This window comes from Psittacula echo (assembly GCF_963264785.1).
Source record: "Psittacula echo genome assembly, chromosome: Z".
Classification (NCBI taxonomy): Eukaryota; Metazoa; Chordata; class Aves; order Psittaciformes; family Psittacidae; genus Psittacula; species Psittacula echo.
In genome coordinates this window covers 23,705,798-23,719,061 of record NC_137742.1, presented here as the reverse complement: position 1 = coordinate 23,719,061, position 13,264 = coordinate 23,705,798, and the positions used below count along the sequence as shown (strand labels likewise).

At 38.0% G+C, this 13,264-nt stretch overlaps 2 protein-coding genes across 2 annotated transcripts in view; one reads left to right on the top strand and one right to left on the bottom strand.

The window, feature by feature from the left end:
* The window catches only part of CWC27 (CWC27 spliceosome associated cyclophilin), a 132,385-nt gene extending 129,470 nt beyond the window's left edge, over positions 1-2,915 (bottom strand). Inside the window, exons 1-2 of the mRNA XM_080637278.1 lie at positions 2,783-2,915; positions 486-582 (exon numbers count right to left, since the gene is read on the bottom strand). Of these exons, the coding sequence (XP_080493404.1) occupies positions 486-582; positions 2,783-2,824 (139 nt within the window). The 5' untranslated portion in view covers positions 2,825-2,915. The remainder of the gene's footprint in view (positions 1-485; positions 583-2,782) is intronic.
* Positions 2,916-3,174: 259 nt separating this feature from the next.
* On the top strand, positions 3,175-12,465 carry SREK1IP1 (SREK1 interacting protein 1). Its single transcript, XM_080637433.1, has 5 exons — positions 3,175-3,235; positions 6,144-6,191; positions 7,768-7,908; positions 10,104-10,182; positions 11,679-12,465. The coding sequence occupies exons 1-5, from the start codon at positions 3,223-3,225 to the stop codon at positions 11,863-11,865; spliced, it is 468 nt and encodes a 155-aa protein (XP_080493559.1). The 5' UTR covers positions 3,175-3,222; the 3' UTR covers positions 11,866-12,465.
* Positions 12,466-13,264: the final 799 nt, after the last annotated feature.

Below are 13,264 nucleotides of genomic sequence, written 5' to 3'. Positions count from 1 at the left end.
TCATTCTGGTACCCACTGCTTCAGTGAAGAGCACTACAGAGCCCCCATCAACAAAAACTACAGCAAAGGAAACATTAGAAGAACTCATGAAAAAAATTAAAAGGTAGTAAAGATGGTGATACAGAAATGAGAATTTTGGAGCATGTTCGATACCACGTCATTGTCATTTCATACATACATTAAAGAAGCAGTAATATTTGTAGAGACTTTTCAAGCCTCTGACATTTAATTTTTCCCTAATACTCATCATTTGCTATACTGGAGAAAACCCATTTACATTATTAATTTTCCCCACTGGGTTTATTAATAACCTTGAAATACATTGTCTAACTGTTAGTGAATATTTTCTAAATACAAATAAATTTATTAACATATTAAATTTAAAACATAGTTATGACCTCTGTTTTACAAAAAAAAAAAAAAAACAACACACAAAGATTGCCTACGAAATAATTTCAGTAACTCCTATCCCACTCTGTCTTTACCTTCCATACAAAGCTGGATGAAATTTCGACATGCTTTTGGTGCTTCTTTTGACCATAATTCAATATCTATATCTCCTGCTGTTGTTCTCAGCAGAACCTACGAAAAGATAGATAAATACACCATTAGTTTCATTGTAACTTAGTCACTTATCAAAGAATATATCCTGAGTTAAAAAATATACTTCTGAACTCATTATATCCTAACAGTAACAGACATTTAAATGTGCCAGGTAGCTACTGCTAGCTTAGACTGTATTGCCAGAATACTATTCTAGAAAAAATACTATATATTCTAGAAATACTACATAATTATATATAGAGAGAGTATAATATTACATATATTGTGCATATATTAGTATATAATAAGCACTATATATTCTAAAAATATTAAATATATGATTCTAGCCAGAACTGTATCTATTCAGATAGCCTCCATAGAACAATAGTCAGTATTATACAGCATTATAAAGTTTAATTAATTGACTATTTTCATCCACAATTGAATCCCCTTGAGGTACACACTCGACTTCTCCATTTTCCTGCATTATCCACCAAGTGCACCCAGGTCCTTGAGTGAAAGCAATCCCATGACTGGGTTTGCCTTTGCCTGAGGCAGGAATAACGCAGAGTATTTTCCCTAGCATTTTCTTTATGTGTACTACAGGAACTTTATCACCCTCTACAGTATGTAAAAAATTATTTATTCAAATACAGTTCTGAACTGATATATATAATGAGGCTTCAAGGACAATGACCTGGTACCTGACACAATAGATACTTCGATACCCTTTAGCACTTCCATAATGAAACAACATGGGGAAGAAAAAAATTATACCATAAATCTCCAAAGCCACATACCTTTCTTACAAGGAATACCATTCAACGCAGCAAGAGATCATAATAAAATTAAGAACCTAATCACAGAATCATAAGAATCAGCTCAGTTTTAAAAGACCATTAAGATTATCAAGTCCATCCATTACCCCAGCACTGCCAAGACCGCCACTAACCCATGTCACTAAGGGCCTCATCTACATGCTTTTTGAACGCTTTCAGGGACGGTGACTCCACCATTTCCTGGGCAGTCTGTTCCAATGCCTGATCACCCTCTGTGAAGAAATTTCTCCCAATATCCAATCCAAACCTCCCCAAGCACAGCTTGAGGCGTTGCCTCTTGTCCTATCACTTGTTACCTGGGAGAACAGACAGATCCTCACCTCACTACAACCTCATTTCAGCTAGTTGTATAGAGCAGTAAGGTCCCCTCTCAGCCTTCTCTTCTCAAGATTAAATCCCCATCAAGGTCCCTCAGCCGTTCCACTTCACACTGGTGCTCCAGACGCTTCACCAGCTTTGTTGCCCTTCTCTGGACCCACTCCAGCACCTCAATGTTTTTCTTGTAGTTAGGGGCCCAGAACTGAACACAGGATATGAGACGCAGCCTCACCAGTGCCCAGTACAGGGGGATGATCACTGCCCTGGTCCTGCTGCCACACTATTGCTGATACAGGCCAGGATGCTCGTGGTCTTCTTGGCTGCCTGGGCACAGGCTGCTCATGTTCAGCTCCTTCAATCAGCACCCCCTGGCCCTTTTCCACTGAGCAGCTTTCCAGCCACTCTTCCCCAAGCCTGTAGTGCTGCATGCGGTCATTGTAGCCCAAGTGCAGGCAACATTATCCACAGTCCATTGATCCAGCCTGTCCAGATCCCTCTGAGCAGAGGCAGAGTCCTCCTACCCTCCACCAGACCAACACTCCCAGCCAGCTTCATGTCATCTACAAATTTACTGAGGGTGCACCCAATCCCCTCATCCAGATCCTCAACACAGACATTAAACAACACCAGGGACACCACTGGTGACCAGTCGCTAACTCGATGTGACACCATTTACCACCACTCCTTGGTCTCTACTAAAATATAGTGAAGAATAGAGAAAATTAAATGTAATGCTTCAAGCACAGCTCTGTGTTACCTATCCACACTGAACGCCTTGTGCTTTGACACAGGTAGTGTTTTAAAGGACTATATCGCTTCAACTTTAAGCAAACCAGCATCACGACATAAAACCCACCACCATCACCACACACATACAGCGCACATCCCCCTCACCTGTCTCCTTCCCCCCGCCACAACATACAATTTCTTCACACCCCTCACTCGAAAGCACACACACCCACCCCAGCAGCAGACCCCCGCCCGCAGCCCTCTCACCTACGCTGCAGTGCAACTCCCATCCCGGCCTGTCCTGACTACACCTACCCTTCGCCCACCGCAGCCCCTGCGGCGGCGGGCCTCACCTTGCCGTTGGTGGGGGGCTCCTGGATGTAGATGTTGCTCATGGTAGAGAAAGGAGGGTCCCAGCAGGCAATCAACTGCTCGGGCTCGACGCTCGGCTACCCTTCACCACTAACTCTTCCTACCACCCCGAACGTCCCGCCATCTTGGGCGCCTTTATGCAGCGAAGGGAGGTGGGGAGGAGGTTGCTCAAGCCAGGAGGAAGAATGAAAGGGTGAGTGTCCTGCCAAAGTCTCTAAGGGAATCACTGAGGAAGAAATTTATTTGAGAAAGACTTCTCCAGGTCCCTGCAGTCCCTCTCTGTAGCTTCCGTCAGGTACTGAGGCCCCCTGTCCTCCCTGCGAGTGGTACGGTCAGAGAGTATGCCGAGCAAAGCCTTCCGGCGGGGAGAGGAACCGCTACGGGTGCGGGCCGGGCGGTGAGGACGGCGGAGGGAGGCGGTATGGCTCTGCCGGGTAAGGGCTCCCCGCCAAGTCTGCGGGGAAAGGAGGGACAGCGACCGACTGGCCCCAGTGCTGGCTGTTGGGAAGGGGAAATAAGCGGCGGAGTGATGGAAAATTACGCGGGGAGCGCGCGCGATTGCACGTCGTAGCTGGAAGCGTGAGGCGAGGAGGGCGGCGGATTGTCGCGTCTGCTTCAGCTCCCCCGGGCTGCTAGTGGAGAAGCGTTGCTTTGGTCTGCACGGCCGGCGTTCCAAACGAGCCGGCCTGGAGGCAGCGGGAGGGAGATGGCCTGGAGGAGGCCGCACGTCGGGCTAGCCGCTGATGAGCGCAGCCCTTCATGCAGTCCCTTCTTTCTAGGCCTGCAGGGTCTCCGCTCAGAGTTTTGGATGAGAGAAGACCAAATACTGCGTTCCTCTTGTCTGTTATTATAAGCCACCTTGTTTAAAGTTATATCCAGAGAATCGTTGTTGTCAGACTTGGTTTTCTTCCTCGTCGTTTGTTATGAATTAAAGCTTGTGTCCCACTATATTATTGTTTAAATGGACCCATCGAGAGTAATGGGACAGGAACTGGAAGAAAGGCTTGCACTTTATGCGAGGTATTTGGGTCTATTTTAGCCACACATCTGGCCACTGCTTAAAGATTTCTTGATCCTAAGACATGAGGAGTGTTTGGTTGAAGAACGCTGAATAAGCCTGAGTCTTGGTAAGCTTCTCCTGAGAAAAGAGAACACCTTAATAAGCTTACTTCCATTCCAGAAGGGGTTCTTGAGGAAGATGTCTCATGTTTGCATTCAGAGGTTTCCAAAGATTTTTTTGCAGCCTTGTGTTCTACTGAATGAGTGAGGTCCTTAGTGGTGGTTGCTGCTGTGTCAGTTGTAAATCTGGAAGATTCACATTTTGGAAGAAGAGAATGAGAACAGGAAGCTTCATAGAATCATAGAATGGATTGGTTTGGAAGGGACCTTAAAAATCATGTAGTTCCAATCCTCCTGCTTTGGGCAGGTACAAGTTACTAGACCAGCTTGCTCAAAGCTCCATCCAGCGTGGTCTTGAACACTTTCAGGGATGGGGCAGCCACAACTTCTCTGGGCAACCTGTGCCAGTAATTTGATTTAATAATCTAAAACTTCACCTAGTGTAAAACCCTGCTTCTAACATTATTATTTAAAGCAGTATTATAACATTATTTATTTATTAAAATTTAAATTATTTAAATTAATTAACCGTTAAATTTCAGTCTCAGGAATTTGGTGTGAGTATTTGATGGCAATGTTCTTGTCATCTGCTGGGTGTTTCTTTTGGAAATCCTGGCGAATGGCACCTCCACGTATTACAGGAGATTTTGCAGTGTGTGCATGACTGTACTGATCTGGCTTCCATGGAATACCAACTCTTTCTTTACCTGCAGGTCAGTTACACAGTAGCACCAAAGTTTACTGAGTATTTCAGAAAGCTGAGACAAAGTATGTAGCTTGGGTGATACTGCATTTTATTCACAAGTTGTAGTGAACAAGCTGATGCTGTTTTGAGTATTTCTTTGGCATGACATTGCAAGACACAGGTATACTTTCGTTACTTGGTTCTTGAGACTTTTTTTTGTGTTCCTTACCTCTCATGGGTTTTCCTCAAAAGGTAGTTATAAAACAAGCACATACACACTGCTGAGTTTATAGACCTGGAAGGTGACATGTCATAGTAAGGTTGTGGGATCCACAGAAAACCTTGTATCATAATAGAATGTGAGTACCCTTCTTGCTTAGCTTTCCAGTGCTCTTCAGGGCATAGACCAGTGAGTTGTTGAAGTTTCTCAATTATTTTTTCAAGCTGGGGTTTGAAGGTTTCTCTTGTTATTTTCAGTAGTATTTTCTAAAGGCAGTGCTTGTCTCAGTAAATGAAAGTTTAAATTCATGGAGCTGATGTACCTGCTTTCTGGTTCACTAATTTCTCCTTGAATTTGCTTAATTATTTATTTAAATAAATTACCTAGTTATTAAATAAACTGTATGTAGTTGTTTAAGTTGCTTTTTTATAGGTTTCAGTAAGTTGAAAGATAGAAGGGCACCCTTTGATTTTGAAAATTCAGTTGTGACTTTCATTATGGATATTGATCTGTTTTGGGGGAGCAGGTCTCTGGGGTTTCTCTTCTTCTGAGTCACATCCTACTATGTCTATTTAACTTAACTGAGAGATCAGATGGGAAAATCACACACTTGCTGTCATTAAAATTTGTGCTATTCTGGTCCTCCTTCCTGCGCAGCATTTACAGATTTTTCTGTTACTCACTTAACTTTATTCCACATTTGCATTCTTGCACCATTAGTTCTTTTTATTTGGCATCATGTTGTCTGGATTCAGAATAATTTAATGATTAGTTTAGCTTTTTTTAAAAAAAAAAATTGCTTTTGTCTGTCTTTTGTCACTTTTCAGGAGTGATTTTTTTTTTTTTTTTTTTTTTTTTTTTTTGTTAAATTGGCTTTTTAACGCAGTTCTTGTAATTAAAATATAAATTACTTCAGAGTTCCCAGGGAATGGTTGTCAGCATCCATGCAATACTAGAATTAATAAGTAGACCTGTAGCGTGCAATTAGGTACCACTGGAATATCAGATAGCTATTACCATGTTCATGCTGTAACAAAACAAATGCGTAAGCCTTTAGAGACACAGAATAATTATTAAAATTATAATAGAAAGATCAGAATAAATCAAATGAGAATTTGGCAGTAGACCAATGCACAGAAATGTGGCCTTAGAAATGCACTGGTTTGCTTTTCTCTAAGTTTTTTTAAGACATCTTAGTGTACTTAATACTCTGAGGCAGGATCACTCCTGTCTATGTATTGACATTATCAAGCTACGTTTAAAAGAAGCTTAACGGTTCTGTTTAGCAACCCCTAACTGATGAAATTTTATCTTTCAGGTGGAAATAAGGATAACATCAGAGCTGGATGCAAGAAGTGCGGCTACCGTAAGTCTGTAGTAAGCAATACGGAGTTACAGTGTTTTCTTCAGTTTATGATGTTGGAACTGCCTTTTGAAGAGTGGGGGGAAAAAAGAAAGAAATGTTCTCCCTTGTTGCACAGATGTTTGTCAGTTTAAATTACCATATTTTAAAAAATTATTTATTTTTTATTCATTCTCTAGCTACTTACACCAACTTCTGCATTTGAAAATTCTTGAGTTTTCTCAGGGGAAAAAAAAACACATGAAATGTGCTATTTTAGTCACATATGCTACGTTTGCAATGCAGTTACTTGAGAAGCTTTGAATTGAATGCATGGTCTTCAATATCTGTTGAGATTAGCATTTGTGCTGCTTCTGAGTCTCACTGCAAACTTAGGCAAGTATTTCAGCTCAACTTAGGTCTGTTTTAAAAGAAAAAATAGTTTAAAATGTGTTATGAGCTTCTGTGTGAAGAAAACACACTTCTTTGTGTATTCTGTGTTTCAAGAAACAGTTCTGTCACAAATTCTGTAGTTACAATTTAGCTCATGCTTTTCATTATGCTCTGATCATACAAGCATCTCTATGGCTGCTCTCCTGATGAATGGAGACAGGTCTTAGTAAAGATTTTAGTCTGTTAATCACTAGCTCTTAATTTTAGAACAATGGAGCAATGGGCACTGTTTGGCTGTAAATTGTGCTGAACGTTTTTAACAGCATGATTTAATCTCTTATTTTGAATGAGTGTTATGTGAGGTGAAGGGGGAAAAGCTTGCTTCATTATTTCACTGCTGACTTTGCCTCCAAAAAATTTTGTCAATGAATTGCTTTGTATATCTGTTCTTCCATCATAGCATGGATATCAATATAGATTTAGTGGTTCATTTCTACATGCAGTAAACATTAAGGTTTCTGGAAGATAACAAAACTTGCAGTCGAATCACACATTCTGTATTTATGTTCCTAAAAGCTCTGTCTCCACATGTAGGTATTGTGATATGAAGATGAGTTTATTTCAATCATGACTTGAATTCCAGTGTCTTTAGCTTAGTTTCTCCCAAACCATACCTTCACTTTGTTTTATATGTCTTTATTATTCCAATAGGTTTCTAACTCTAGTCACGATTATTGAGATGTAACTTAGAAAACTAAAAATACTAGCCAAGTAGGACCTCAGTCAGTATTAAGTACTGGTTGTTAAAAATTGTCTCATGAGCGAACAGGATTCTTCTATAACACTAGAGGAGGCAGAAATATCAATGTAACACACTTGCCATGGTATTTTTTTAAATATTTTGCTTCATGCTTTAAGGTAATTTCTTCAGGAGGGATCTGAGACTATTAAAAAAAAGAAAAGGAAAATAAAGGTTGGACAAAATCTTGAAATTAGGTATAAGAGAGAGGTATAAGAACTCTTAAAGGGACAACCTGTCAAAATTCTTCAAGGTTTTTTCAAAGTAAGCCTTCTCCCTCCTTGTTCACAGATTTCTGCCTGGCATTTTTTCACTTCTCAAAACTGAATCATACTAAAATGTATGTTCTTTAGTTTCTGTTGGTTTTGGTAAATTGTTTCTTTCTTTCTGAATATTTGTTTTGTTCAGCTGGTCATCTGACATTTGAATGTCGAAACTTCCTCCGGGTAGATCCACAAAGAGATATTGTTTTAGATGTTAGCAGCACTAGCAGTGAAGACAGTGAGGAAGAAGAGCTACAGAGATTGCAAGCCATGCGTGAAAAAAAGAGTAAGATGTTGTTTGTTTTGTTTTGTTTTGTTTTTTTAAATAAATACATTGGATAGTGGGAATGCCCATTTTATCCTTTTTTGTAACTACTGTTAGTTCTTTTCAGTCTGTGCTTTAAAAGTTGGTCTTTTGCTTCGTGTGCTCAAGCTTCAGAGATTTGCTACACCAACATCTTTTTCAATTATCATTAATTCGTGTCATAGCAAATTAGTATTGTACTCATTTGGAACATCTCTAAAAGGGCTTCTAAATGCAGGAGGTTTGAAACATCTCAAAAAGGGCTTCTAAATGCAGAAGGTTGTAAGACTGTTACTAAGAAGCTGCTTAGGAGAAAATGACATGGAGATTCTGAGTAAATCTGTTGTTTATAGCACGTAGTTTAAAAATCTTAAAGTTAATAGTAACTCTTAAAACTAATGACTAATATGACAGTTGAATTTTTTCCAGGTTCTAAGTTGTGTTTTGACGAAAACAGCTAGTGAATTGAATTTAAACATTCATATTTGGAGAAGTACTGTTCTTTCTTTGTAAGATCTGAGCATCAGTTGTTTGTCAGAGAGAGAATAGGTGGGTTATTTAGCAGATAACTTGAGTTCATTTGAATTTGGACTCCTAAGAGGCTATTCCCCTCCCTCCTTCTTAGAGGAGGTTGTTCCACCATATGAAGTTTTGAATACATGAATATTCCTCCCCTGTGTCCCTTGAAATGTCATGTTTTGTTATATTGCTCTCACATTCCAGGCTCACATTCAGTTCCTACTATGTATACTATTTAGAAAGGAGAAGGGATAGATAGAACTTTGTAATTTGCTGGAACACTTCAAAAGAAATGGATAGTCTGCTTGTCAGGAGTACTGAGTTGGTACTGCAACAGTCCTTTCTGTTCCTTTCTGGAACAAGTCTCTTTGGAAAAACTTGTTCTCATTATGTACTTCTGGATATAAGGGTTTTTTTTGGCCTTAAACTGATTGAAGATGGATATCTGTGGGAAAAAGAGCTGTTTACTTGATCTTGTAATAACTCTGTTCATTATATGTTCTTTCTTGCATTGTGGCTGCTATGTGTACTGTAAGGAGATATGGATCTTTAATTTTCCATTATCTAGACAGGATTTTGCCATTTTCAGGTGTTCTCATCTCAAGATTTTTTGCACTGTTTTCTTAAAAAAAATACTGAGTGCTTCTTCACACATTCTTGTTCATGGTTTTTAATTGCTCCAAAAGTAATTTGCTTTTTGTATCTCATTGAATTCTTTAAAATTTAACTCTAGAACATACTGGTACCAGTAATTTCTATTCATGGTAGCAAATTAATAACTGCACTACCATGCAGACTCTAGGGAAAGTTATTTGTATGATAGAAATAAGATTAAATGCTCAAAAGTTGCTATCTGTTTTAAGGATAAATTGTAAAGCCAGTATTTTCCTGTTAGCTGACATTGTGGTGTGTATTTATATAGTGGATTTGCATTTCAAAGAATTCAAAAATATTTTTTGAACTTCTATAGAGAAGTCTAAAGTCAAAAATTTCATCCAGTGTGATAAAAATATTGCTTGTAAGTGAAGTGTGAAGATGCTCTACAGTACTATAAAGTGTCAGGGCAGGAAACAAACATGACCAGATAAGGGGTGACTCTTCTGGCAATTTTTATAGACACTATTGACAGTTAACTCAACAAACATGACCAGATAAGGGGTGACTCTTCTGGCAATTTTTATAGACACTATTGACCGTTAACTCAAATGTATCTTAGTTATGGCATGGCTATTTTTGCAGTGTGAAATGAGGATGTATGAAAGTAATTCAGGTAAGCCTAAGGGAATTTTTTTTTTTCTGTATGTTCTAGTTAAGTGATCTGTTTTCAGACTTGGGCAAGACCTTTAGAATACAGAAGAATGGATATGAAAACCTAAAGCTGATGTAAACATATAAAGTCACACATTTGCTACATTTTACAGGCCTTCCTTCATTTTTAGTGCTTGGATCAAAGTCATTGGAATGTAAGTTATATGGAAAGTTCTGCTACTCTGCAAAATATTTCTGAAATTACTATACTAGACCAGAATTTGGAGGAAAGGAAAGAAAAACTTTTAACAAACATTTTGTGGTAATATTGCATTGCTATTGAAGGCACTCTTTTAATGCTGATCTTAACTTAGACAAGTGTTTTGTAAACTGTAACTTTTTATCTGTAGATTTAAATGAGGAGGAAGAAAAAAAGAAACAAAAACGAAAAAGCAAAGAAAAAACAAAATTAAAAAGACCAAGGAGAAGGTAACTCTATCACATACCTATTTTATTTGCAAAATAGAACTTCAGAAATATTTCTGATGTTTGGGTTGTTTCAAAGAGAGCACTGCCTCTATTGATGCAACTTTATTTGCAAGTACATCTTTGGTTTAAAAAGCTTCCTGTTTTCTGGTGAGAACTTGTTTGTTCTTTGAGATACGCTAAAGCCCTAGGCTTTCTGCTGTGGATTTAGGACCTTGGAAGTCTAGAAAGCTCTAGCAAGCTGGAGGTCTGCAGGTCTGAGAAACCAATGCTACCTCTGACTATTCAACGCTAGGCAGGATGTGATGGGAAAAGAACCATGAGTCAGGAGGAATATGGAGTTGGTCCAGAGCTTAGAGAAACCTCTCTGCAGTTCAGGGACCTTAAGATTCACTGTGTGAACGCATGCATGTGTAAACACACACACTCTGAGTAACATATAACTATCAGAAGGAAAACTTCTGTAGTTTTACTTAGCATGTGTTGACATTCAATGTTACTGTTACTGTAGAAGCCTAAGTTAAGTGTTACTGTAATTTCAAAGGGAAATGCCATAATACCCAAATCTATTGTGAATCTGAGTTTTGGCCTGCTGACTGATTTTTTTAAATTTTTTTTGTTTTTAGATGAAACTATAAACTGATTAGTCATTAGGACTGTTGATGGGACAATATCCCAGGAACAGCATTGAGAGCTAGGAAACGTATAACATATTTGAAGGCCACAGGATGGTGTTTTTCAGAAATAATCAAACAGGATTTAGCACCGGGTGTATTGGCATTTATCTCCTTCCTTATTTACATAAAGTAGCTCAAACTTACAGAGACAGTAGAAAAGAGTCAGTCTGCTGTCTGTAGTCTTTACAGGCAAGTAATTAATAATCATATAAACAATAGCATAAACCTGCCCTCTTGAGTATAATAATCGTTTTCATTTACTGTCATCTTATTTCTTGGATATATGTAGTCACTCATCACTGCTGGTTAGACCAATATTAGCAGCTGCAAGAGTGTCCAAATTTGTTGTACATATTTCTCTTAGATTTTGTATGACAGAAATACAGTAAAATTTGTCTAAAGGTGTTACTATAGCATTGTTATTGATCATCAGATATTTTAAAAGCTGGAAGCTATCATATTGTCATACTTTCAGTTTTCAGTCAATCTGTACTCAGTCTTTTCTTCTTGAATGTTGAAAAACACAACTTGCCTATTCCTTTGTTACTCAACATAATGTAAACATACTGCTTTTCTGGCACAATAGTCTATAATTAGATAGTCTGATTATCTATCACAGTAGTCTAATTAGAAAAGTCATCGTTCAGTTGAACATGCAGACCAAGATATCATAAGCTTTCCAGTGGATGTACAAATTCCACACCACGTTCAATTTGTGACATTATATAAATACTGAAATTAAACCTCACACATTATGTTTATGGAATTATTCTTCTTTAATTATATATCGATCTGTATATATATTTTTTTTTTTTTTCCTAGATCTTCCTCATCAAGTGCAGCTGAAGAGGATGGGCCAAAGTCAAAAAGACAAAAACCACACAAAAAAGAAAGGGAAAAGGAAAAAAAGAATAAATCTAAGAAAGGAAAACATCATAAAAAGGAAAAGAAGAAGAGGCGAAAGGAAAAAAGTTCACCTGATAGTTCAGACAGTTCTAGTAGTGACTGAGGTGCTGGCCTATTTTTGTGTTCACTTCTGCAGAGATGATTTTCCTTTCAAAATTATTATGCTTTGCAATCCTGTTGTTTTAAAATGATATATATATTTTTAAGAAATCTGTTTGCAAATATCAGTGCTTCAAACTATTAAATAGACTTTGGGGAAAAAGTCTGTTCTTCTGTTTAAAGACATGCAAGTCTGATTAGTTCTCCACTCTAAGTTCAGTTGTGAGTACTTGTGTTTGGAATCCTTTACTGTAGGATATGATAAACTTCAGTTTGCAAGTCTTTGTGTAGAAAGATGTGGATTTAAATATGTGTACTAACAGAATGGGTAAATCAAACCTGGAAATTCAAATGAGATTTTCTATTATGTTATCATTTAAATAAATGTATGTTTTTCAGAACATATTCTGCTTACATACATTAATCAGCAAGTGCAAATATGAAATAGTATTTGGGTCCAGAGAACGGAAGAACAGACTGTGAGAAAATTATCTTGTAAAATTGATCTAGTCATAGACTGTGAAACACAATTCCACATTGTTTTGGCAGGATCAGTGTAAGCAATCGGTAAACAAACACAAACAAAAGCAAACAAAATCTATTATTCTATGATTCTATTAATTTTTCAAAGTCTTTTCTGTCTAGGTTTTGTTTTTTTACAATTATGGTCCTTTCATCTTAAGCACAGATTAAAGTGCCACTTCCTAACACTAGCTGTCTGTCCAGCAAGATTGTTTACAAAGTTCTAAGAACTATGTTAATACAGCATGTGGTGATTAATACTTCCATGAATCAAAATGAGAAATTAGAAGACTGACAAGAATTGTGAAGACTCCATTCATTCTAATAAAACTCCCATTGAAAAGTTAAAAAACAAACAAATAAAGCTCTTGAGGAATGTTAGCAATCCATCATGTTGAAGTCAGTAGCAAAATTTACCATTTGCTATCAGGAGCAATGTTAAGCATGTCAACATTTAATAACTGGGTTCTGGGGTATCCAGTTCATATCTTGTACTGTGATAGGGTACTGGTTCAAGATAAACTGATTTTTTAGAATTGAGCAGGTGGTGTATAATTCTACCTCAGAAATGCCTAAACCTCAAAGTGATTATGTTTACAGCTTCTTGAAAATGCTGTTCACTCCTGTGGTTTCTTTTTTTTTTTTTTTTTGGGGGGGGAGGGTTAATATGTTAGACATGGAACTGTTTCCACCTGAGCAGCTTGCATACAGCTGCAGTGTAAGTCTCGTGGGAGTGAAAATATGCGGAAGAGCACCTAAGCTTTCTTGACAATAATATCCATGGCCTATGTTTTCTGTGGTGGGTTAGAGCGCTGAGTCAGTACAAAAATGTTTCACAGTATTTTAATGGTTACTGCATTTGGTCTGAAAGTTAGAAACCT